Source organism: Balaenoptera ricei, chromosome 1 (genome assembly GCF_028023285.1).
Source record: "Balaenoptera ricei isolate mBalRic1 chromosome 1, mBalRic1.hap2, whole genome shotgun sequence".
Lineage (NCBI taxonomy): Eukaryota > Metazoa > Chordata > Mammalia > Artiodactyla > Balaenopteridae > Balaenoptera > Balaenoptera ricei.
In genome coordinates this window covers 41,698,276-41,724,844 of record NC_082639.1, presented here as the reverse complement: position 1 = coordinate 41,724,844, position 26,569 = coordinate 41,698,276, and the positions used below count along the sequence as shown (strand labels likewise).

The following is a 26,569-nucleotide window of genomic DNA, read 5'->3' as shown; positions in this document are numbered from 1 at the left end:
ATGGATGGGATATGTCCTCCTTCCACCCACCACTTGCATTTTATAGGTGAGCAAACTAAGAGTTAAGGAGAAAACGGAGGGTAGAATGACTAGCCCCTGCTCACAATGTTCAGAGCTGGGATCGGAACGGGGGTCTTCCTGTTACTGACTCCCATCTTCCTCCCTTACCCACCATAACCTCCACAAGCCCTTAGAAAGCTCACTCTGCGGCCAGCAATGACAAACCAGAGCACACTGTGTTCTCTCTCATGCCACACTCTGCAAAACACTCTTGCTGGCCCGGAAGGCCCTCCTCTCTCATCAACAGGCCTAACACACCCTTCCCCAGCACCCCATCACGGCTCCCTCCTCTGTCCCTTGTACACACTCTATCACTGAACTGTGAGCTCCTTGAGGACAGGGGCTGTGTTTGATTCATTTGTAACCCCAGGGACCAGCTCCGGGTTTCGTTGGTAGAATAAACAAGTGAATGGGTGGCTCTCTGCTCTCCATAGTGAAATCTGCTTTCCTTGCTCTGTTCCCCACCATTCAGCTCTTATCATAAACCTCTCTCATCTCTCTTTCTCTCCTCTTCAAAATCAATTTAAAAGTAGGAGCACTTTCATCTTCTAAAGCTATATGTACTTATCATTATTGTTTCCCTCACCTTCTTTCAAACTGTCTCAAAAGACTGTATTTTTAAGGCCAGGGATCTTCCATTTTCTGTGTAAGGCCATCTTTACAGCCTCTGTTTCTTCACCTCGAGATTCCTTTGACCTCTGATTTCCTCTGTTTCAGGCCTAAACTCATATTTCATTTTCACTTTGGGTTTGAATCTGGCTAAAGTCTGGCGATTAAGAACCCAGAGAACATTTCCACCTGTGAGAGTTTCTACATGTCACACAAGCCAAAGCCAAAGCCAAGGGGGCTTCTTATTATTTTGCTGCAACAACTATCAGAGCCTGGCATGCCGGCCACGTTATTTTTTTTAAACAAATGAGAGACTACATTATCATGTAATTACTTCTACATCCATCCAATTCAAATCAATTCAAATACTTACCTATTGCATAGCATAATGGTTAAGAACACAGGCACCAGAGCCTGAATGCCTAGGTTCAAATCTCTGTTGTGCTGTGTGACCTTGGGCATGTTACTTAACAGTCCTATGTCTCAGTTTTCTCAATATTGGTAGAGTTCATAGGAATGTGGCAAAGATTAAATATTTTATTATTATTAGATAATTGAGTTCCAGGGCATTTGATACCTGCCCTCTAGGATTTCAGGTCTTGAGTGATTAGTAGATAGATCTGTAAACAAAGTTCCAAAATGCAATAAGGCAAGTGCCCTACTCTGAATGCCTCCTGCTGTATGTCCCTTCCGTGTTATGTCCCCTCCATGTCTTTGCATGTGTGCTCTCTCTCCCCACAACTAAAATGCTTTTCCCACCACCATCTAAGTAACCCTGCCATTTTGCAAAATTCAGTTGGAGCCAGCCTCCCTGACCCACACAATCTCGGGAACCCCCTCTCTGTCCTCTGTTGTGGTACTCACCACCCTGCATTCAGTCACAGTCTACCTGCCTGTCTCTCCACGGACTAGGAGCTTCTTGAGAGCAGGGCCTGAATTTTGGTTGACTTCCTGCTCCCAGCATGCAGTACAGAGAAAGAATTCAATCAAAGCCCACTGAATGAATCAGTAATCAGAGGCAGGGGTAGGGTGTTAGGAGAGTTTAGAGGGAGACAGCACAAGGACATCAGAAGAGACTTCCTTTTTCCCAACTCACCAGACTGCAGTGTGCTGAGAAAACCATAAGAGGAACGTGTAGTTCTATATTTTTAAATCCTTTTCTTAAGCCTTTTCTTCACTCTTCCTGCTCTGTTTATTTTAGATGAGTGCAGGCATCAAAATCAAAACAAATGTGAACTAATGGCCAAGGGGGTCAAATAAATTCTCTGAGAATCACGATACTAACATGCCACTAACCACAAGAGGAGGAAAATATTTAGGGCTTCATCCAGTGCTCTGCACAAAAGGTGTGCTGTCAAATGCGCAGACAAGGATTTTTCTACTGTTAAAAGTGTTTAACGGAGAGTTTGCTGTAAGTAATTTTAAGTCTACACATTGCTAACGAAAACAAAGGCGCTTTGGGATAAGAATAAGCTGTATCTCTCTCTTTTTTAATCTTAAGATTTTAGTCTAATTTTATGCAATAGTATACACGATGGAGAGAGCAAATAAAAATATATAGAGGGTTCTATCTATATTGTAGAACTAATATTCTTCAGTTGCTCACACTGGAGCATCAAGTAGATTTATTTATAATTCCAGTTAGAATAGGATCCTTTGCCTGAACATGTTTGACCTACGACAACACACGTTTATAAGTACTCAAACTTAAAACTAGAAAGTAGCAGACTCAAGAACTGAACTCAGGATTTCAGATCCCAAAGCCCTTTTATCAAGTGCCTTTCTTCACAGAGCCTCAGGCCTCTAAGGGCCTGTGACTCCAGGAGGATGGAGCCAGCATAGCTTTGTGACAGAGACTGGCTGTTCCAGTCTCTACCATACTGATTTGGAGCAAATCAAATCTTATTTTCCTCTGGTGTCCACAATCCTTTCTGAGATGATATATCCTCGGTTTTGAGGTTACCTGCTCTCGTTTTTGAAGGCTGTACAATGGGAAGAAGCTCACATATTTTAGTCTAAATCTCCCCCTGTGAGCCCCGCAATAAACAACCGATATATAAAATGCACACCCTGAGGGGACTGAACTTAACAAAAAAAATTCTTCTTTATTAAAAGCCTACTACATAGCCAGGCCCTGAACCAGGCTCTTTACATATGCTAACAATTAATCCTCGGAACAAGCCACTTAAGTAGGTATTATTAACCCCATTTTATAGACAATTAAACTGAGGCTCAGACAAGTTAGTGACTTTACAAGACCCCACTACAAGTAAGTAGGGAAGGAAAAAACCCTTGATTTCTCTGACTCCCAAGCTCGTGCTCTTGACCACTATAACACTCTTAACGAACATGAAGAATCCTATGATAGTGTCAATGACTACTTCACTTTTTAGGTCCAGGCTCCTGCAAAGAGCTATCAGGAGATCTTACAAAATTATTTGACAAAACATCCCAGCTGACCCTGTCCTTAGCTGAATGATTGGCCAAAACTTCCTTCTGACCATGTCAGGACATTTATTCCATTTCACAGCCTCAACTGTAGGGAAAGAGAGTGGAGTCTCTCCCCTATAGACTGGAGACCCCTGGCCTATTTATGAGTTCTCTATGTTGGGTTTTCCTGAGGCCCAGACACCTCAACCTAATCATTTAATTTCCTGCCACCCCAGGGATGACCACCCCACACTGAGTGCAGGTAAGGTGAGCCTGTCATCCCAAGAATCAGCAGCTGGACATGTAAAGCCCAGCCTTTCAGAGCAGGGCATGGACTGCTCCACCCCACCAAGCAGAAGCAAGACATTGGCTGAACTGCTGTGGCCTCCCTGTGTGTCCACAAACACGTACTCATTAGTGCCACTCTCCATTATCTGTATTTTTAAAATAGCATTCCAGTGCTCGCTTCGTCAGCACATACACTAAAATAGCATTTCGTTATGTGAACTAAGATATCACAAAATATATATTATCTAGTAATATCCACTTATTTATTTACTCTGTTGTCTGTCTTCCCTCTCTAAAACGAAAGCTCCATGATGGCATGTCTTAGTCACCACTGTATCTCCAGCACCTAGAACGGTATCTGGCCTATAGCAGGCACCAAACAAATATTTGAAGAATGGGAAAAAAATTAATATTGTATGATAATAATAATGATGATGCTCATTAGCACTTTATATGCCAAACACTGTTTTTAGTCCTTAATATACATTGGTCCATCCAATCCTCACAAGAGCCCTAGTTTAAAGATGAAGAAATGGAGGCACAGGGAGGGTAAGTGATTTGCCCAAGGTCACAGCTGGTAAAGCCAGGATTTGAACCCTGGCAATCTTGATCAAAACGCCCACTAGGCTAAATGCTTCTTATTAATATTAATAACCACTAGGCTAAATGCCTCTTTCTAGTCCCCACCTTTTAAGAGGTGAGTAATAGATACAGGGAGACAGAACATGAGCTTTGGAATCAAACAGAGTAGGCTTGGAATTCCAAGTCTGACATTTCCTAGCCATGTGACCTTGTGTAAGTTATGTAAGCTACATGGTGCTCTTTCTTCAAAATGGGAATAAAAATACCTGCTTCCTAGAGTTGTTGTGAGGTTTAATGAGATAACCTAAGTAAAGTTCTTTTGCAAAGTCTGACACATACACAATAAAGGGCTCTATTATTGTGATATATCATTGTTAACTGCGTGGTACAGAGAGCAAGTGACAGAAGAATTACTGAGGAATCACAGGTGAGTCATGGTGCTCAGGAAAAGTTTCACGTAAACAGACATACTCAAGACCTTCAACTTAAAAGTTACAGAACTGTGGTTGGTAAGCAACAGGAGTGTCAAAACCAGTCTTCTTGATAAGGGGGCTTTCGGTCCAACACATCTCTCATAGGCTAGAGGTTAACAGCGCACCTGGTAAGAACCCATTTATGGACAATCTAACAGACATCCAACTATATCACTCAGTTAACAATTAATTACTGAGCACCTACTGAGCCAGGCAGAGAGATAAACCCAGTCCTGACTGTTGAGGTGGTGGTAAAACAGACAAATCAACAATTGATTATACCATGTGGAAGATGAATGATGGAAGGATGCCACAGTGTTAACAGAGGAGCTCTAACCCTGCATCACTCAGACAATCTTTCCTGGGTGAGAAGTCACCTCCGATTTGTCTCATGAAGTCAGGTAAAGAAAAGCAGAAGGATGTTGGAGACCCAGGGATCGTTTGGGCATAAGTACAGAAGAGCATGGTGCAGTTCCACAGTGGAGAATGAATGGAAGGCAGAGAGCTGCAGGATGGGAGGCTGGAAAGGAGGGCAGGGGCCAGGCCATGGAGGGTCTTCTGGGCCTGGTGAAGGTGGCAGGGCTTGGTCCCGAGCCATTAATCTAAAGTAGCCATTTCTGTGATCGCATCTCAACTCTGTGCCGGTAGCAATACACTGGTTCCCCGTGAAATGTGAACAAAACAGCACTGAGAAACAGAAAGAATACATTATTTTTTTAGGCTCACTGCCGAATTTTCTTTGGGGCCCTATTTTCTTCCTGAATAGATCACAGGCATTTTTAGCACTAGTGTAGTTTATCACCACCTCATGATACTGTTCCCCCTTTGTGCTCTAAAGTCATTTTAAACTCAACTCTGTTCAGCAAATGTTACTCTCCCTTCCCCAGCACAGTACCCGAACAACTTGGTAAATATTTGCTGAATTGGGCTGGATTATTGAGTGACAACTGTATAAGGTAACATTGTACCACTGGGCAAGGCTGGGTCCCAGGGGGAGGAGGGGATAAGAAGATGACTGTCACAGCACCCTTAATAAACTTGAACTTCTAATGATGCAAATGAGGCATGCATGACAATAACATGCACGCAAAAGCAGACTGCAGGGTGTTGCGTTCTTTCAGTGGTGGCCTATTCACGAGGTGAGAGTCTGAATCCCACTCTCACAGCACTTTCACCAGATACTCAGTTCTTTGAGGGCAGTGGGCTATGTCTCCTTTACTAAGTCCTCAGAGACCACCAAATGGTAAGTGCTTAGAAAATATTTATCAAATGGATCTAGTTAATCCTCACAACAACCCTGAGAGGGATAAATATTTTGCAGATGTGGAAACTGAGGCTCAAAGAGGTAATGTGACTTGCTTGAGGTTATAAGGTTAGTAAGTGGTATAGTAAAATTAACAACAACAATTATTATTGTTATTTTTAATTCTAAGGAAGCCCACCCTTCATTTATCATTCTCCAAATGTCTCTGTCACAGGATTCTCTTTTTACACTAAAATGGAAAAAGTTCTCTCTGCCTGAATGAAACTTGAAGTTTATAATTTGAGTTCTTGAACTCCAGTTGGCTTTCCTTGCTGCCATTCTAAGAATTCCAAAAGGCACTGAATGGCTCTAGGACAGATAGATCTGCCACTTCGCAGGTAAAGACACTCTTTAGCACAAAGCTTCCCCAGTATTGTCCCATTCTCTCCCCAGTCACCAGGTAAGAATTAATCCAATTTCAATTCAGTTTAACAAATCTTTACTGAATACCTACTATGTGCCAGGCGCTTTTCCCAGTACTTCCAAAAATAAAATACTTAGTATGAGAGTCTTTGTGCCTGTCCTCTTAGGATTAAATCACATTTTACTTAGTTTCATGCACAGAAAAATCTCAAGGGCAGGTAGTAAACCCTTAAGGGTAAAGACCAATTGACCCACCTATCTTTGTAGAGGAGTACAGTGCTAATACTTAGCAGGCATCTTAATACATCTTCATGGAACTTTAAAATTTTGGTCTGGAAGTAGACAGACCTGGGTTCAAATCGAATCCTTGCCCAATCAATTATTGGCTATATAACTTTAATTTACTTTCCAAAACCCCAGTTAGCTCATCCATAAAACAGGAAAATTAACGTTTACCTTTTAAGGTTGTTCTAAGGATTAAAAGGGATGCTGTCTGACAGTGCCTGACTCATAGTAAGAGCTCAACAAATGAAAGCTTATTTCGCTATTTCTAGTCTCACATCTAGGTCACCTCCACTACTTATTACTATCATTATTATTATTACTTTGCAGGTTCAGCTAAAATAGCTCGACCAAGGAATGAGATTTGCTAGTTAATAAATATTGTAATTAATAGAGAGCCCCAACATATATCATGCAGACATTAACTTTCAAAGATTTAGGATACAATGTTCCACATTAAATCTAAAATAATCAGAAGTCATCCTTTCTTTAATAATTTGGAAAATACTAGAGAATTTGCATTGCATAGCTCTGAAAAAAGGTGACTGTTTTTTTTCCCTTTGGATAATTCAGAGATCATTATCATCTAGAACAGTGTTTTTCAAACTTTACTAACCATGATCCAACAAAGTAACAAAAAGTAAGTAATATATTGAACACAGCAACTTCATATCACAACTCAGAACATAGGTAACTGAAACAAAAGTTTCATGAAATAATACCCTTACTAAGTACCAGCCACTGAAATTTTCATTTCTATTTCATTTGTTGTTTTAATTTTTAAAAATTCTGGTCAAGACTCAGTAAAACAGTTTTAGGCAAACTAGAACTTAGTAATTTAACTAATATTGTTATCCTGTCTGTTCAAGTGTATTAAGGATATAGCTTAACTAATCCTCCCATCAAGCTATGAAGTTGTATTAATTCTATTTTACATATTAAGAAACTGAAACACAGAAAGGTCAGGTGACTTGGACTAAACAGACTCCCACAAATTGATGACAGATCCAAGATTCACAAGTTTTCTAACTCTGCAATTCAGACTCCTTAAAAAAATTATGATAATTCAATAAACATTTATTGTACCTATCACGTGCCCAACATTGAAGTAAGAGAGCATTTGACATGATCTCCACCCTCCAGGGCTCCCAGACTACCAGTGGAGACAAGCATGCCTCGGCACATGCACTTGGAAGTCTGAAGCGGGTACTTTTCTATTCTGGAGGAAATCAGTTTATTCCAAAACCACCACCATCTTCTCTCTGGCCACACGTCCCACAAAATGAGCACTGGTACCTGTTGATGAGAGAATGCAGCAAACTCCTCTAATGGCACATTTCTTTACGATCTGAAATAAAGTCGATATTTTCCCCCCTACTGCTCTTTGGCATTGTAACCCTAAAAGCAGTCCTCAGCGTGACTGTACCAATGAGCAGTATCATCATAACATCACACCATGACCAGAAGAGTGCTTTAACGCTGATTCCCTCTAAATAACCAATATCTAATTTAGAAGCATCTTTATGGTGACTTCAACCTCTGAGAAATCATGATTCAATAAAGACAGGTCTTGACCCTGCTAAACCATCAGGAAACTCTAGTTTTCTGATCTAAGACATTGCATAGCTATCAATTAAAGTCAAAACACCCGAACCACCTTAAACCATAGCTTTTACCCGTCTCTCTAGTTTCACCTTTACACATCCTACGCTGCACTCATACCAGACTACTTATTCCTTAAGTAATTTCCCACCTCTGTGCTTTTACTCATACTCTTCCCTCCACACGGAATCCCCTTTGTCTTAATTCTTCTGCCTATCCATCTTTCCTGGCTCCACTCCAGTGGCATTTCCTCCAACAACAGTGAATGTCTCCCTCTTCTGCACATTGTACCTCCTCTGCTGAGACAATTTTCACATTCTGTCATGTCCTTACCCACTATATTAGAGTATGTTTAAAATACTGTGACATTCCAGGAGGCACTTGGAGTGTGGTTTATATGCAATAGACACAAAATTGTGTTTGCTGATCCCACACTGAAAAACTTGATCTGAAAAAGGAATTGCTCCCCCTCGCTCCCCGAGAAGTAAACTTTGGCCAAGCTGGATGTATTCCCAAACACTCTGGATCTAGGACTGCTGATATTGCTAACTATGTAACCTAAGGCAGGCGGCCGAGCTTTATTTTCTATAAAAAGGGGTTAACAGTCCCTGCCCTAACTACATTAAAGAGATTAAACTGCCATCACAGGGTCAAAATTATGCAATGTTAAGTGAATATGAGAAATGATCTCCATAGTCACAGATCCATTACAGCAAAACTGTGCTGGGAACAGCTGACGTTCTAGAAATGCAAACTTGCTCCTCTATTCTTGAACAACTGATAGTTCAGAAGCAGTACTGTTAAGATTATACCAACTGCAAGTCCGTGTCTCCAAAGTTCACCTGTTCAAGAGTTGTTATTAAAGCTCTTCTAAGTTAGAAGTCTTTTTTTATCTTCTTGCAGATAACCTTAAGCCAGAGGTGTAAAGCAAGAAGGAATTGAGATTCAAATATGGGCTTAAATATGGGTCATTTTAAAATAATGCAAACCCTTATCTGGCAAGGACATCCTAAGAATATCCACCTGCCCCTTCCCTGTCCATTCACCTGCTCAAATCACTCACCCAATCATCTCTTTTTGGTCTTTCATTAATAGGTATGAGATTTTCCTAGGACAAAATATGTGAAAACGTCTTCTATTCTACCTTCTCAAATTTAAGCCCCTTTCTTCCACTGATATATTTCTGCCCATATAAACACAGTCTAAAAATCAACTGAATTCTTCCAGAGAGCTTGCATACCACATACAAGGCTGCTTACAAAATCCTTTGATGAACCTTGCTGAAGCCTTGAAATAGATACATGTGGAAAGAGAAAAAGTTCAACTGTCTGTCTGTTTCACAGTAACGGGTCTTTTGCATAAAAACATAGGACCTGCAAAATGGCACCTGGGGGATCAGATCAATTTATAATCCCTTCCCCTAGTTTTAAGTATTAAATTGAAGGGAAGAAAATTGCTCCCTTCACATCCTTCCTGTGATCATATGAAGTGGAATTCAAAATCCATGACACTAAAACAGTAGTCTAAGGTTATGTTTTCAGTTTAATTCTTGAATCCTCGGAAGGGACTACTTGTGTTATTTCTTCATCCTCACTGGTGACAGCAACAGGTCCCAATTTAAAACAGTTTGTGAATTTATTATGTGCCTATTTATTTCCCCCTTCAGAGCCTTGGGAAAAGGTATAAACTAAATTAGGCTTGGCCTAACACCAGTCCTGACACCACCCATACCCCTTCCCCCCCTGTGTGTGATCAACAACTATGTCAAGGCCTTTGGGGTGATTTTCCTCCTTTCTCTTTTCTTCCTTCAAATGGGAGGCTAATAAATTGAGGGCCAGCATTCCGCTCCCATCTCCCACACCTCTCAGTCAATCCGATCACTTCTAGAGCTGTTTACTGCCAAAGCCATCCATCATCTTGCCTCACCAAGCAGGAGAAGAAAAACTGATGGCAAGTTAGAAAAACCTCATTAAGCCGGTTTCTACCTCAACCTCTTCCCCACTCCTTGAGAAACAGAACTTCAGAATTCAGCCTACTGGGGAAAAGAGGGATAGAGGAAAAAAAGCTGATGTGGTGAAGGGGAAAAATAGGTCCAAAGTAAGTTCGTTTCGGTGCCAAAGTCAAATAACTCACTCACTCACCCTATCTATCTATCTTAGACAACAAAGATGAGACCATATCAATTAACCTTAACTTCTTTTTATTTTCTTTCTGGATGAGTTATGAAGTTCCTAACAGACTCTATTAAGAAATGGGAAAACAGCATCAATTAAAATTAATTTTATGTTCACCTTTTTTCTAATGACTAAATCCCAAGTTAATTCGAACTCCAAAGGAGATCATGGATGTACCTTGTAAAAACCTAGGAGAATATAGAAAACTTAATAAAGTCACACAATTCCAGGGAAGAACTGAGGGCTTGTCTATGTTTAAAAACCACTGTGTGTCAAACACAACCCCCATCCCCATGAGTTCTGGGGAGAGGATGGAGACCGTGAGGGTAGCATGCAATGTCACTTCTCCCCAGGACATCTGGCACGGATAGAACGACTACAGACTGAAAGAGAGTGAATGTCCTCTAGGCACCTTTACTTTTCAACTCCTGTGTGTGACTGGTGCCTTCAAATACTGTTTCTCATCTGATCTTCACAGAACCCCTGTGAGTCAGGCATTATCATTCCCATCTTAAAGATGAGGTAACTGAGGCTCAGAAAGCTCAAGTACCTCATCCGAGATCACTCTATTACTAATCGGAAAAGTCAGGATTCTAACCCAAGTTCACCCGACTCAGGTCCTTCGCACGTCCTGGTTTCTTAAGACAAAGAGCAATCTTTCCAGAGGCTTGCCTGTACAGGAGCCCTGTGAAGGTCCTCCGAGCCCAAGGCAGACTCGTGGTTCCCTGGCCTCTGCTAACAAGAACATGGGAATAGTGGTATCTAGTTAGAAACAAATCTAATTTTTCTACACGTGCACCAGTTGATGTAATATGTTTTTAGCCCCATCTGTACACTGGCCCTCTGGTTTCTAATCACAATAAACAGGTTGGTTTCAGGTCTGGAACCTTTTCTACCACAGAGACGATTAAAATATAATCAAGCTAGAAAGTTATCCTCCCCCAAAGCCACCTAAAACAGAGCAACTCCAAAATAAAACCAATTTACATATTTTAGCCCAAATTAAAAAGTAAAAGCTAAGGATTCCCTTTTAATATCCTGAATAATAAATGCATATTTACGTAAAGCTTCCTTTGGGGAATGGTTACTATGAGGACAACTTTCCCAATATTATTCATAAATATCACTTTTGTTTTAGTGTTACAGTAAGAATCTGGACTTGTGGGAATTGTACTGTCTGTACCCAGTGCAACAACAGAGATAATTTATATTGAAGACATGTACAATATCCAGAATTTTAGATGTGTGGTTGGCTGTATTACAAAAAGTAACATAAGAAAGGATGAGTTAAATCTGATCAAAATCACAAATCACAGGGACTTAGTCGTTTACTCCATTTTAAGTGAGCACTTGCCTAATGAAGGTTTCATTAGTAAAGATTGCAAGTTCCCAGGCTTTCCACTACAGACTTTTAAATAGCACTTAGAGCCAAAGTTTATCATTAAAGCTGTACTTACTACTGTTGTATCTTCAAATGGGGCACTAGAAAAAAAAGTTCAACTCAGTTATTTTTCATGTACAAATTAGAAAGCAAAACTCTAAAGGGTTTAGACTGGCAGCTTAGGAAAACACAGGTTACTTGAGAAGCCATTACTGATACTTCCCAGGGCACACTGGGGGTCATGGCTGTCTATCTATACCACACACCTACACACACTGCACACAGTATCTAGGTATGTATGACAAAGTAACTGTCCACTAGCAAATGTCAAGTTTGCACAGGGGTTATATCAACTCTACTTCTATACAACTAAAAAAAGTTTGCACAGGGGTATGCCAAGGAGGTCACTATCTTCTCAGATTGTCCCTGGAGAGTAACATGGGAAAAGTTATTCTAAGAGTCATCTCTGTCAGAAGCAAGGCATTCTCATTTCTGTAAAATTAACAGGTTATCTAGCCAAGCTCCATGGGCAGCTGACAGCAGATAGACAAGTCCTTTCCAACTGTTCAAACTTTACCTTTTCCTAAGAGTGAACAACTGGATACATGGAACCTTATAGACAGAAATGCCCAGAGTAGCTTTTATTTCTATCTTTTAGAGTCATGCATAGACTCTTATAAATACAAAAGGAAAAACACTTATGTACTGAATGCTTCAACAGATCTTTTCCCATAATTTGACATAAACCTCATTGAATGACGTCCAACCTTAAAATCCCTCACCCAATTTTATCCCTAAATCACAGAGATTTAGCCTCTAATGTATCTTTTGATTAGTGTCAGAAGAAATGGTGACTTTGAGTTCCATGTTTCAAAGAAATGCACATAGTAAGTCTTCAACAAATATTTCTTCATCCAACAACAAATGATAGCCAGCCTCCACTATGGACACAGTTGGCAAAATAACGTCAAGGGCTAGTTGTTCCAAGAAAGTAGACAATAGAAGGTTTAACTGACTCAGAATGAGCAGGAGTAGATTCAATGCCACAAAGTGCAAAACAGAGGAAACCTCCATGCTGTGGTGTGTTTTTCAGAATTTGCCATCTTGACTGGAATTGTTTCTCTGCTTCCTCATATCCTGAAAAAAGAACTAAACCTCTTATAGAAAAAATACTTATGAATTACTACATTTTTATAGCTTCAAAATGCATAATTAAGAAATGAACTTTGATTTTAAATGTTATTTTCAAACCCAGAGTCCAAGGAAAGTTATTTTCAGGAGAGACCTATGACTTGTAATTTTTGTCCATTAAAAAAAAAATCACATATGCTATTTTTGTGTTTTACTTTTGTGGTTAAAAATAAGGCTTTCCAAAAACAACAAAAAACAAAAATTCAAGTATAACAATTACACTGACCTTATTTCTTCAACATTTCACTGCTTTTTCAACCAAAATTTATTTAAGAATTCCTTTATGGCATTCAGCATTTCTTGATCCTTGTACAGGGGGATCCACATTGGGGGGAAAATATTTCTGGTGTTTGATACAATGAGGATGTGAATAATGCTCTTCCCCAAAGCAAAAATGGTCAGTGTTAAAATGGTCTGGCAAAAGGTGAAAATCTCAGGAGTGGGGAGAGGGCACGGGGAGAGACAGAGATAAAGAGACGGGGAGGGGAGAGAGAAAGAGAAAGAGAGAGAGAGAGAGAGAGAGAGCCAGCAGCCTATTAGGAGCACTGACACTGCATAAGTTATTGCTTAATGAATGTACAAGGAACAGCATAAATATTACCCCTAAGCAGAGTGGATGTGAACATCCAAAGCAAGCTAGCTGGCTGATTGCTTTCTCATTTTTTGTTCTTTTGTAACAATTTCATTTCCAAAGTGCTTGATTTCTATGGCTGATGCTCCAAATCTGTTGTGAGCACACTGCCTGAATGCTTAATGAACTAAACAACCAAATGGCTCATCTTTGGTGCCCCCAGCTAGCATCCCAAACTGGATATAATTAAAGGTGTGAACAAGCAAGCAAAGAAGTAATGAACCTGCAAAGTCAAGGTTCTGAGAAATTATTGGGCAACCTACACTGCACCAGTTCAGATTTATCATTCATTATCTCTTATACTGGCAAGGTGCAGGTCCACATGTTGGTACCCCTCTCCACTCTTGTCCTCCAGCTTTCTTTCTTCTTTCCACTTCTAGATGGCTAATTTATGACAATTACTGCTGTGACAACTCCCACTCACCCACAGATCACCTTTCTTTGTACACTTAAAAAGCTGCTGACCTATAAAAGCCCTCTACCCTTAAAGCACACTGAGACTTAAAAAATACAAGGATGTTCCTAAAAATACTTAAAAAATACAAGGATGTTCCTAAAACACACACACACACACACACACACACTCACAAAATGAAGTACGAGCCACGTACTAGCCACGCTACCTCCTCCTTGTTTTTACCAATGTTTAAAGATTAGGTGCAAATGCTCCCAAAGAAAACACAATTCTCCTTTCACATATACATATATTTTAATTTGAACCCAACCCCTTGATTGAAAGGGTATCTTCTAGTTCACAAATATTGTTATGGACTTACACATTTATGGTTTCTCAAGTGGCAACTAGAGAAAGGTGTTTAGTCTAATGGTCTGTGGGGTCTAGATATACCTTTTTGATGAATTTCTGTATTTTTCTAATAAAAGAACTTGGAATTTGTGAGGAGGAGAAGCCACTTCTTATGGGAAAACAGCCCAGCTTGGTTTTCTTTCCATTTTTAGATGCGCATATACTTGCAAGTATGTATACACATTTGGTAATACCAAAAGAGGAAAACCTAAGACAGGTGCAGGATTCCAGAAACACAAATGCTTACACTGATACACACACACACACACACATTCCCTCTCTCTCACATACACATATCTATCAAATGGATAGGAGATGGATAGTGGGCAATAAAAGGTTGACTTCACTTTCAAAAGGGGAATTGGCCAGCTCTGTACAACACAGCCCATCGACTGGAAAATAGTAAGATAAAAGCTTGAGACTGTTTATGTCCCCTCATACCCCCCAAATTCCTAATGACATTGGGAAAAAATACTGCATTGCAGCATTTGCCAGTGCATACTCATGTGTCTAGCATCTGGTGGCCAGCTCACCAACAAATGTACATATTAAGTGTCCAGGCATATAAATTAAGGGCCTGGTGGCCACAGATCATTGAAACTGATGAAGAAACTTGTCAAGGCCAAAGGACTTCTGTCTACGTACAATGACCTCTATCAAGACCGCCATTCCTTACTTGCGGTACACACTGATAATTTGTTTCAGCTTTTTTTAAAATTAAAATAAGGCATTAAGAAGCCAAGGGCTAACTGAAGCAGCATATCAACATATCTCCTCATGGAAGGAGTAGTTTTTGGTCTACATATAGGAAGAGAATCCACCCACAATAAGGAAATAAGAGCAAAGGGAAGAAATCAAACCAAAGAAAAGAACTTGCCCTGAGGAAACCCTTTTCATTGTCAGTGGTAACTCTTATTTGAGTAAAACACCTTGATTCACTTACAAATTCTTTTAGAGATATTAAACACACACACACAAAGCACCATTCATGCAATGATTTCCAGATTTAAAATTTCAAATAGATTATCCCCAAGAGAAATGCTAAGTTTAAAATATGTGAAGTCTAACATGTCTCAAACCCTATTTCAAGACAGAGTTTTAATACTAAAGTGTGTAGCTCATTTTCTTTCTCTTTCTTTAAAAAAAATTCTATTGTTATTACCTCACAACAATCTGGACTTCCTCTCATAACAAAATCCTTGAATATTCAAAGGACCAAGGAAGGGCTATAGGAAGAGAAAAAAGTTTTAAGGCTTTGGAAAACTATCACACAGAAGCAAGCTCATCTATACCTGGCCAGGAGGATGACTTGAATGAATGGCAGTTAGGAATGAATGGAACTGAGATCAAAAATGAACGGTTAAGTTGCTTGTTAGTTTTTTTAAACGGGATATTAAAATTGTCCTATAAATCAATGATTCTCAAAGAAATTTTTCAGCTATTTCCCCACCTAAGTTCATTCAAAATTTTAAATATTAAATGATTTAACTATTATATTTCAATGAGATACAAGAATATTCTGATCATTAAAACTGGGATGTAGTCAGGTGTTTTTTGCAGAAATATTTCCAATCAGATTTTCATTTCTTAATAAATGCACACTCAGCCTGTGCTTCCGTAAAGACACACCTCCACATGCAGGTAGTAGGTATTAATATTTTTAAGACAAAGAAGCGAGAAAGGTCAGCAGTAGAACCACGTGTCTTTTTTACAACCCAAGCCAAGGTGACAGTTCCTACAAAAATTATTTTCCCCTTAACTAAAATATGCAGAAAAATTCTCAGAAAAAAATAAATTTGAGATAATCAGAAAACTATTCTATTTTAAATAACAACATATGTTTACACACTCAAGATATGAGAGTAAGAGGTTCAAGTGTATGACAAAAAATATAAGTTTATTTTATTTTTTATACCTCAACAGTCAAAACAAATTTTAAAAATCCCCCAATAAGAAGACAAAACAAAAAGAAGCATCTGCAAGGAAGAAAGAATGGGAGGGGTGCAGAGATTTGCAATGGAGAGAGCAAAAATTAAGAGTACTTTCAATAAAGCCAATTATATTTCCTAACCTTTTAGCATATTTCAGCGTCTTTTAATCTCTCATTCTGGGGCTTAAAATTATCACGTACTTAATTTGTCTCTCCAGAAGAAACCGAAATAGATCATCGTTTCAGTTGTTTCTATGCTACCTTCTATTCACCTAAGTAATATACCTTTCAGTCCTTCTGGTACCCACCATCATGAGAAAAAGAGACTACTAGTAAAGCACACTTTGAGAGAGAAAAAGCAAGAGATGCCTGTCACCCAGTGCACGCATGGGTCCCAGACGTTCAGAGACGTTGGAAAAAAAATCAGCTTTTCACTCAGTTTATGCCAAGACCAGGACCAAATGCTGAATGGAAGGCAGTGGTTGCAAGGGTACAGCCTGATGGATCTTGTGGCTGGAGGCATGGAGAGGGAGGCGAAGCAGAAGACTAGAATAGAGCTTTTCATTTATTATTTTAAAAAGTAATTTCTACTCGGGGTATAAAATGAGAGATACAATGAACACCCCGGAACTGTAGTATCAATATCTGATTTAGGAAAAACACCAATACCACCTAGCACAAGATCATTGCTTAGGGTAAATGTATTCTACCTATATTTCTCTTATGGATATTTGCTGGAAATTTCTAAGAAATCATTCGCAGAACGTATCAGCTGTGGGAGTTCACTATTATGCTTCCGTCAACTTCATTCAATATAATTTACATTTTTTTCAAATGGCCTCACAGGATTCCTTGCGATTTTTCCCAGCACAATTTCACAGCAGGGAAAAGGGGGAAAGAGAGAGAGGGAGAGAGAGAAAAAAAAGCAAGATTCCCTACCTCCCTTCCCCCTCTCCTTCTCTCTCTGTTTTTTAAACCAAAAAAAAAAAAAAAAAAACCACAACAGGGGAGACAGAACAGATGCTTAAAAATAGATTTCTAAAAATCACTGTAAACCAGAGTTAGAAATGTAATTAACACCTATTTATAAAGAATAATTAAAGTTGGGCCGGCCACAAAGAACAGCAAAGATAATCAAGGTCCTGTCCCCCCCACCCCCCCGCCTTTTTTACACTGTTTGCAGTGTGTTCTCATGATAGCCACCTGCTCCCTACCCGGCTTTTCCTCTGTTCGTTTCCCCGGCAACCTTTCATTGGGTTTTCCTCCCAGCTATCGCTTTCAGTTGGGCTGCTCGGTCTAATCTTATTTGTTTTACACCCATCAAAACAAGCAGCCAGACAAAGGCAATCCGCTAAGAATGGGAAAAAGACCACAGCTTTGTTATAACATCTATGCAGAGCGAAAAGTCCTCCCGAGGCTTTTCTAGCAAAAAATAAGTGAGATGGATATGAATTTACAGCCTCCCCCCGTACCAAGCTTTGAAACCCTGTGAAAGCTATTGCTAGTGAAATTCAAAGTCAAAGTGGGCACTCGTGGCATCTGATCATGCCATTTTGTGCCATATCTTCAGGGTCAACATCAGGCAACAGGAGCGGCACTCAAGGAGTTTCCCTGCTTCTTTTTTTTTTCAGAAAAAGATGATGCTAAAAATAGATTTACTACTTTGGCAGAAAGGTTTTCTACTTCCCCTTCTACATCCAAAAGTCCTGTTCCACAATTGCATCTGCTGGTACTGAGCCTCACCTCCTCCACCCCTCATTCCCAGCCTTCCCCATCACTCCGAGTAGGAGACTGAAAAAAGAAATGTGCCTTTAACTTTAACAGTCGTGCAATTCTGTTGAAAGCTCACAGAGGCGGTGGGCACGCCAGCCAACAGCGATGGTGACACTGTGATTGTCAAAAAAGACACCAACCTTGCTTGGCTAAAATGTGTGTTCGATAAAAGAGGCAGTGTGTGTGCCTTGTGTGCGTGCAGTGCCATTACACTTGGAGATGGATTCTGGTTTTCAGAAAAGAGAGACACTAATAAACACACACATACACACACAAACGATCTGCACAGTGATTTACGATGCACAGTCCACCATCCTTATGCGCGCGCACGAACACACACACACACACACACACACACACACACACGGCTGGAACCTCCAAGCTGTCTTCCTCTTTTCACTTACCATCTTCAAGCCATTCCACTCCATCTGTGATCAGAAGAAGATGGACCCTCACACAGTGTGTCAAAAGCGGAAAGGAACGTTATGTAAAAGCTGACATTCCTTCTTACAGAGCTGCTGCCCAGAGAAGGAAGCAACAACTCAACACGCCAGGCACCGCTACACATACAAGCCGCCTCCTCTTTTTTATGAGGTCATGACAGGAAACTCTTTGAAATACAAGATGCAGCATTTACTGAAGCCCAAATAAATCACTCTCTTTGCCGTTTTGAATGCGCAGCCCCCCGAAACACAACTGCCCATGTCAACGTTCAGTATTCAGGAGCTGCCTCTCAAGGTTTAAATTTCCAGCACGGAAATGGAGAGATTCCTAAGCCCGCGGCAGCCACCTCGAGCCCCACAAAACCGAGGAGGCACACAGACAAACCCCCTCTCCCTTACAAAAAGAAAATCCTTCTTTTGCCATTATGGTCTCAGGTAATATAACCTATTTCAACAAACCAGCAATGATTTCAGCCCACCTCCCCTTCCCCACCCCCACCTTTATGTTGAAGGGAAAATTGACAACGACCTGTTAAAAATGACAATCTATTTCCCAACTGCTTTTCAATAAAAGGACCTACCCGCACTCTCTACACAAAAGAGATAGTAAATGTAGGAACCAAACAGCAGCAGAGAACTGAAGTCTTGTGCAAGCATAAGACTGGTCAAGGTGGATATGCTTTTCTCCCCTCCAGCGGCACAAACAACAGATTATAAATCTAGTCATACCTACCATAACCATTCTTATTGGCAAATATTGGGTCTCGCAGAGCTTCGACTCTTCTCTTAAAATTTGCAAAGGTTTCAGAATATATTTTTAAAATGACTACTATTGTAATATATTTATAAAGATCCACAAAACACAGTGTGGATGACTGTAAAGTAAATCAATTATTTTGGGGGGGGGGGGTGGGGGGAGAGAAAGAAAAAAAAAAGAAAGAAAAGGAGCAGTGAGCTGAAACCCCTGATTCTAGGATGTAGATAAGAACAACTGAACAGAGCCTTGCTGAAATTGGCTCGAAGCTTCCCCTTTTTACATCCATTTATGGGACCATCTGTCAGCTGAAGCCAGGATCTGATTGGCTGGGGAAACGAAGGGAGGCGTTGCAACATCAGGTGCTATTTAAATTAGCTACTGCCAGATTGACGATGTTAATGATTTGGTGACCTCTACAACAACAGAGACCAGATTTCTGAACTGCTTCTTGTGTCTGGTAATTAAGGCCAGGCTGAAGCAACACAGCCATACTTGTATATTTACCTTTTCCTTCCTCCCAGCTCAAAAGTACTGTAACAACTGCAGGTCACTGGCGGCTTGCAAACCTTAACAGTGGGAGTGTTCTCCCTGTCCCCTGTCCTGAGGGCGGTACCACCCCACCCCTCTGACAGAGCGCTTTTCCCTTATAGAATGTTTTCAACCACCTTATCTTTTTCGACACTTGCTTTCTAGCAAAATGCATATTTAATGACCTGCCTCTGGGCTTAAAGATACAACAAAAGCACTTTAATGTGCTAATATATCTACATTTTAACTTTATTATTCCCCAATATTGCTGATTTTTAGTGAGTAATGCTCCTTCTGCAGCTAATATGGCCAGCGTTTCAAAAGAAAGCAAGTTTGAGATTGGGCTTGCTCTGTTAACCAGGTTCATACAAGTTTGCTTCAGAAAACTACTTCCTAATAAACAAAAAAGAAAAAAAGCTGTGGGGGGAGAAGGGGGGCAGCTGTCAGCCTCTACCTTTCTGCCTTCTGCCTGAGCTTTTCAAAACAGAGAATGATGAATGATTTATTTAAATGAATTTATTTCTCAACTTGGATAGGAACATGATCTGAATTTTTAAAAATCCACTAAAATACATTCTCTCTTTGCTTTCTCTACTGCTTCAGAGAAAGGTAAAACACACTTTTGACAACAGCCTCATTTCATAACTGGTACAGGGTGTTCATCTTGCCGAACTGAACACGTGATTTTGCTTCTCTCCTTCAAAGGATGTCTTTTTTCTTTGGCCTCGTAAAAGACTTGCAAAGAGACATTTAGCAAGTGTGTGGTGATGTATACAGTTTGTCTGCCCATTTTATACATTTCATAACCTCTATGCTACCAAGCCTTCAGTAGTATAGTTTTTTGTTCTAGTTTGGGTTTTAAAGTGGCTTGTCTGAGGAGTCTATGTTTTACTTTTACCCCAAAGGCTAATGTATCACTATTTATTTAATTCATAATTTAGTCAATTTGTTCCTCAATAAATACACAGAGGTAACAAATATTACTAAAGACATAATTTAACATAATTTTTCATCTTTGGCTGGAGTTGACAGCGGGATGGGATTGGGCCAAGTGGAAATATAGGCCGAAAATCATGCTATGCTCTAGGCTTCAAAGTCCAAGAATAAATGGGTCTGTGAAAAATTATTTTAAAAGAAAACAGCCTTTACATTAGAAAATTAAAGCTATTTTCTCCAAGCTACTATTTCATGAACACACATACAAATATACATATATATACACACTTTAAAAATACAGATACACCATAAAACAGTATCTGTTGGGTATACAACATGAGCTATTAGACTTGAATATAAATAAATTCAGCTATTAGAAATGAAAGTACGTGAAATAGAAAAGTAGAAATGTTAAAACTATGATCCCATCAAGTGGAACAATACTGAATTAAGTAAACTTTTAAAATAATTTCTTGAACAAATGTATAAAGTGTCCTACAACTCACAATAGTACTACAGTATCCCTTGAACTGTGTATGAAGGACAAATTCACAGGTTAAGTGCTCTAAAGAGCTCAACATACGTACACAGGGCAGGTACAGGTGCCCCAAATCAACAACAGAAACTCTGAGTATGATCTCACCAATATCAAAATACTGTGAAAAGTAAACATGAACACAATGCTGACTAACACACAAATAAAAACAGCTCACTGGGAACAAAAATATTTACTGTGTATTTCTCTGGAGGTTATAAAAGTCAGAATTTCTTAAAACCCCTTTCTTCCATCCATACTAATCTCAGCACACTTAGTGAGCCATAAATTAACATTAGGTATATCAAAAGATATTCTGGCCAGTTTTCCAAAATAGTAACTGTATATTACAGTATAAACAATTAGCTGGTTTTGCTAGGCTAAAAATCCATGCAGTTTGTATATTGATCACTTTTCCAAAAACCTCCACTCTAAAGCCTTTCAACGGAATCCTCAAACAAATGCACAAATGTCCTCAGAGGCCTTTTCTCTAAAGACAAAGGCAGAATCCTATTGTTGGGAAAAGTCAACCTTATTATTGCGTTTCCAGTAGTACCATTCATCTTTCAGAGTGAGGGGCTGACCGCTACATCAGTGGTGTGACATTTGTAAAGCAACAGATTCTTAACATATTATCTCAAGAATCAGGCAGGCGAGTCTCCCAGTCATGCATGATATTTTTTTTCCGCCACAATCCTCCACCACCACAGAAAGAAACTTGTCTCACTCAAGCAGCTAAGGCAACCTAAAAATGATATCCCAGAGCTGTGGGGCTGCCAGTGCCGCTGTATCCTTCTTACCATAAATGAGCAGTTTCTTGACTCATTAATAACAATTTCCCTTAAAAGAAGTAATCTCATATCAGTCAGCCCCTCGCCACCATGCACACATCCCAAAGGTTGCAGATATCTCAGCATCAGTCGCCGGCAGCCAGCTTTCCCACACAGAGTCCAGATGGACTGTACCAGAAGCCAATTCAGCGTTAATAACTACCTACTCCGCGCAGTGGAGAAGCCTTATGTGGCACAATGGGCTAGGAAACAGCAGCCGGCTGAAACTGCAAATAAAAAAAGACAACCAAATTCTCCAAAAGCACCGAAAGGAAGGAACACAAATGGAAGCGTGAATTCTATTTCCTTGACTTCAATGAGAAGAAAAAAAAAAAGAAAGAAAGAAAGAAAGAAAGAAAGAAAGAAAGAAAGAAAGAAAGAAAGAAAGAGAAAGAAAGAGAATCCTTCATAAACACAGGAAAAAAATGAAGGGGGAGGGAAACAGATGCTGCCCAGAAAAAAGTGACAAAATATTACCTCATTATTTAACAAAGCAGCATTAAGCGTCCTGCTGATTTCAAACATCTTGCCACAGATTTTGTTTTAAGAGAAACAGATAGAATCCTTTGCAAAGCACTCCGTCTGCAAAGGGTTCTTCAATTTTCTTGCGTGCCACGGAACAGTCAATATATTATTTCCCTAGAGTTCGCACATTAAAACCTCTAGTCAGTGAGCTGAATTTTCCCCTTATCTCACACACAGTAGACGCCTGTTATATGTACTGCTCTCTTTGCAAGAGCAGCCTGCCCCAAACATGGCTGGTGTTTCAACTACTCTTTAAAGTAACAGTTCACTGTATAACCACCAGGTGGGTAGAGTGCACAGATTCAAATGAACCATCTTAAAAGACTTTTTTTTTCCCTTGGAACAGCTTTTGGGTGTAGGATGTGACATGAGAAACGCCAGCATCCTAACAGGCATCTGTCTTGTATCTCTCTCTGTATCTTGTCAAAATAAATAAATAAAATTCCCTCTCCTGACTTATAGTGAGGAAACAAAACAAAACACCATCACCAATTCTAATAAGAACTGTGAAGAATGAAACACAAACAAGCTTTGTTTCATTCAGCAAAGGATGAAAAAGGAAAATCCAATCAACGCAGAGCAAGGGGGAAAACCAAAAACTTCATGGAGATATTTTCTTTTAGCAAAAGGAGAGAAATATTGACAAGTGTGATAAACACCCAATTCAAAAGTAGGCATATGAACGAAGCACACACAAGATGGAGGCAAGAGTTTAAGGGTGTAACTTTTCTTCATAGTAATATTTGATATGATCTTTCATGATACGAAATAACCAAAAGCTTAAAAGTAAAGACACTGAAAAAAACAAACAAAAAAGCCTTGAGCACCTCTTTTTAAAACACAATTATAAACAACCACAACAGCAAACTAATGATATATATTTCCCCAGTGCTGTTCTTTTCCCCTAAGATCTACCTCAAAGTGGAACATTTCTGTTGTGTACAATTTTGTCTGTATAGTTAACTTGGCGTCTCCTTTGTACAATTCTATTCCAATTAATCTGCTCCTCTGCCAGGAATAAATAGAATGTCTCAAGTTGAAAGCCCCAAGTGATGAAGGGATGATGTTAAAAGGATAAAGAACCACCCGGACAAAAATAAACCCCATCACTTATATCATTATATGACCTGTTTTTAAGGAGGCTTTTACTACTCACAGAGTACGCATGCACCATTCTATGTTCCCTCATATCTAAAAGAGAAACCAACATACACAGATACCTGGGATTTTGTTTTCTTGGCTGGACAAAATTAAACTGAAACTTCCACATCCTCTTGCAAACACGGATGTCGATACTAGTATTTTTCCAGCCCATCCGGCAACATTTAGCCATATACAACGGTGACTGTCTCCTTCATCTTTAAGTCAAGTCTGCATCACTTAATACCATTTAACCTCCTCAAATATATTAAGTTTCAAGTGACAATTTTTAACCGGGGAGTGAGAAGGAGGAGTTGCTCTCATCAAATTCTGGTTGTATGAAATAAGCTAATTTGTACACTCACCATATGTCTTAAACACTAATTTTAAAATGTCACTTTCTTCAAACATTAAAATGTAATCAGCCTAGTAAATAAAATATTCTCGAGTTTTCTTGCCTTGGTGATAATTTAAAGAGTGTTTATCTCAAGGTAACCTCTCTATTTTGGTTACCAAGGAAGGCTTTTGATTTGTAAAGGGAAAAAAGGAGATATTGGGGACTGGGGGAGTGAGAAGAGAAACCACAACTGTACGTAGCTGCACAAAGGAAAATAAGATGAAGCGGGTTTTTAAGGACCCATAGTCTTGTTACCCTAAGGCAAATCCAGCCAATCAATACCACCCATTGACGGTCTACCATCTGCCATGCTACCCAGCGATGTGGCTAAACAGACCTGTTCCATATGACCGTAGCCGGCTCATTTTCAGTCGATTAGAGCAGTTCCAGAGCATTCACATGCAATAGCACAAAACTCCAAGTCAGACTGAGCCTCTCTCTTCATACCAGTCCCTCCGAGCACAGCTGCAGACCTTTTCCTCCTGTTCCGGGTGTCTGGATTACCTCTTCTTACCCCTCAATTGAATTATCAAAATGGGGTGGGAAGGTAGAGTGAGCAGACACTCACATATCCACACACACACACAGATAATTGCTGGCCCTTCTTCACTGTCATGCAGAAATCGGGAATTCCATGTGCTCTGCCCTAATGTGATTATTGCACACCATTTAAATAGCGTCATCAGTGACTATGACCTGACATTTTTGTGTGGTTCAATTTCTTTTTATCCTCTCTCTCTTCCCTTGAAAAATAAACCTGAGCTGCTGGCATTTCTTCTCTTAGGGAAAATACAGTCAGTATGCCCAGACAATGGTATACTATATTTAAGAGCTTCTGATAAAATTTAAAGCCTAATTTTCCTTTGATGAATTGTGGTGTTGGTTTTGTCTTTTTTTTTTTTTTTTCCTGCAGAAACATTAAATCAAATTTTGTAAGAAAATGCAAACATACCACAGAGGAAAGAACGATGTGCCAGACTGACATGGCGTCTGTCCGTAGGATGAGGAATTCACTGTTGATGTGCTACTAGAGGTATATGACCTGACTGTGTCACGCCTTTCTCTTTCCTAAGTAGTTTTGTCTACTATGGATTGTGGGAAAGGGCTAGAAGAGCGCTACTGTGTGGAGAAATATGACAAATGGGTGTATAGTCAACTTATATGACCAAGAGTTCACCTAGGCAGGTAAACTAACTTAAGGGTAGATCCACACTTGATCTGACTGTTTTCTTTCCATACTCCTAAGCCTGTGCTAGAACAGCAGCTGAAAGCAGAGGCTTCTTTCCAGAATCAATGCATGATTTTTCAAATGTGCCTTTGCTCGCACGCTTAAAGCACTAGGGTGTCTTTCTGGGAAAGAAAATTTAAAGGACAGGAAAACTGCCTTACTTACAAAATTCTAAAAAACGGTAAGTACACATTTATCAAAGAAATCTAATTTAAGGGAGTCCCTGTCTGGACTTTTCACTGATATATTCTCATCATAGCTTAAGAAAACTCAGCAGGGTCAATGTGCAAACACACAGAGATTTCTGAAGATCTCTATATTAAGGGATTTGAGGCCTTTTCATTTCAGTTCAGATGAGCTTTACTAAAAATAAAATAAATAAAATAAAAAACAAAGAAACAAACAAAAAAACTCCTTAGTATAGATATAAATCTTCACAAATCAAAGGCCACTGAATAAATGAAATATGGAGTATCTACTCATACCACTAAAGGATGCAGTGTTTAACGAGATTAATACAGTATTGAAAATAATTCAATGTAGGGCCTTTTAAAACTCTGAACTCATTTATAATTCTGTAACTACAAATAAACAGATGTACTGTAAAAGGCAAGGAAGGTAATTTGTGGAAGAAGGAGGAAGAGGAGGAGTAGAAGGAAGAAGGAAAGGTAAAGGTAAAGGGGAGGAGAGGAGAGGGAGGAGAAGAAGAAATAAAAATAGTAGGACTTACAGTGTGAATAAAAACTGCTCTTTTACTAGGAGTCTACTGTACATCAAACACTGTACTAGGCACTTGACATGCACAATCTCACTCAAGTGACAATTGTTATAACTAAGAATTCTTCTAGAAAGGTGTTTGACTCATCTAAAAGTAAGATCTCCCCTCCTCATACCACAGAAGAATATGCTTAGTAAATATGTGTTGAATAAATGAGAAAGATGGGCACAGACTAGAAGAGAAAGCAGAGGGAAGATGGAAGGTGTGTTTGACTTTTCTCAAAACAAACGAAGTGAGAGAGAAACAAAGAATTAAAGCTACAAATCACAAAATCTTAGACGGCAGGATTAAGTCCCCAGCCCTATCCCCTACTTCCTCTTCCAAAACTGGCAAAACTCCTTACATAGAGTATCTGCTCAGCAAACACTGATTCATTTAACTTCTTTGTCCTCCGCCCTTTATAATACAGAGCATGGCTCCAGGCAGCACTCCAGTCATGGGGAATGAATGAAGATCAATAGTTGCCCTCATCACCTCAAATACTATCCCAAGGCCTATTCGTTTTGATTCAACTAGGGGTTGCTGAACACCTTCTCAGGGGGAAATGATATGCTAGGCTCCTTAATCTTCAGTTTCCCCATCTGTAAAATGGGCA

At 39.6% G+C, this 26,569-nt stretch overlaps 1 protein-coding gene across 1 annotated transcript in view; it reads right to left on the bottom strand.

Annotated features, from left to right (window-relative positions):
- Positions 1–21,993, bottom strand: part of ELAVL4 (ELAV like RNA binding protein 4) — an 84,145-nt gene extending 62,152 nt beyond the window's left edge. The window contains exon 1 of the mRNA XM_059898417.1: positions 21,877–21,993. Coding sequence (XP_059754400.1) covers positions 21,877–21,993 — 117 coding nt within the window. The remainder of the gene's footprint in view (positions 1–21,876) is intronic.
- Between the last annotated feature and the right edge of the window lie 4,576 nt (positions 21,994–26,569).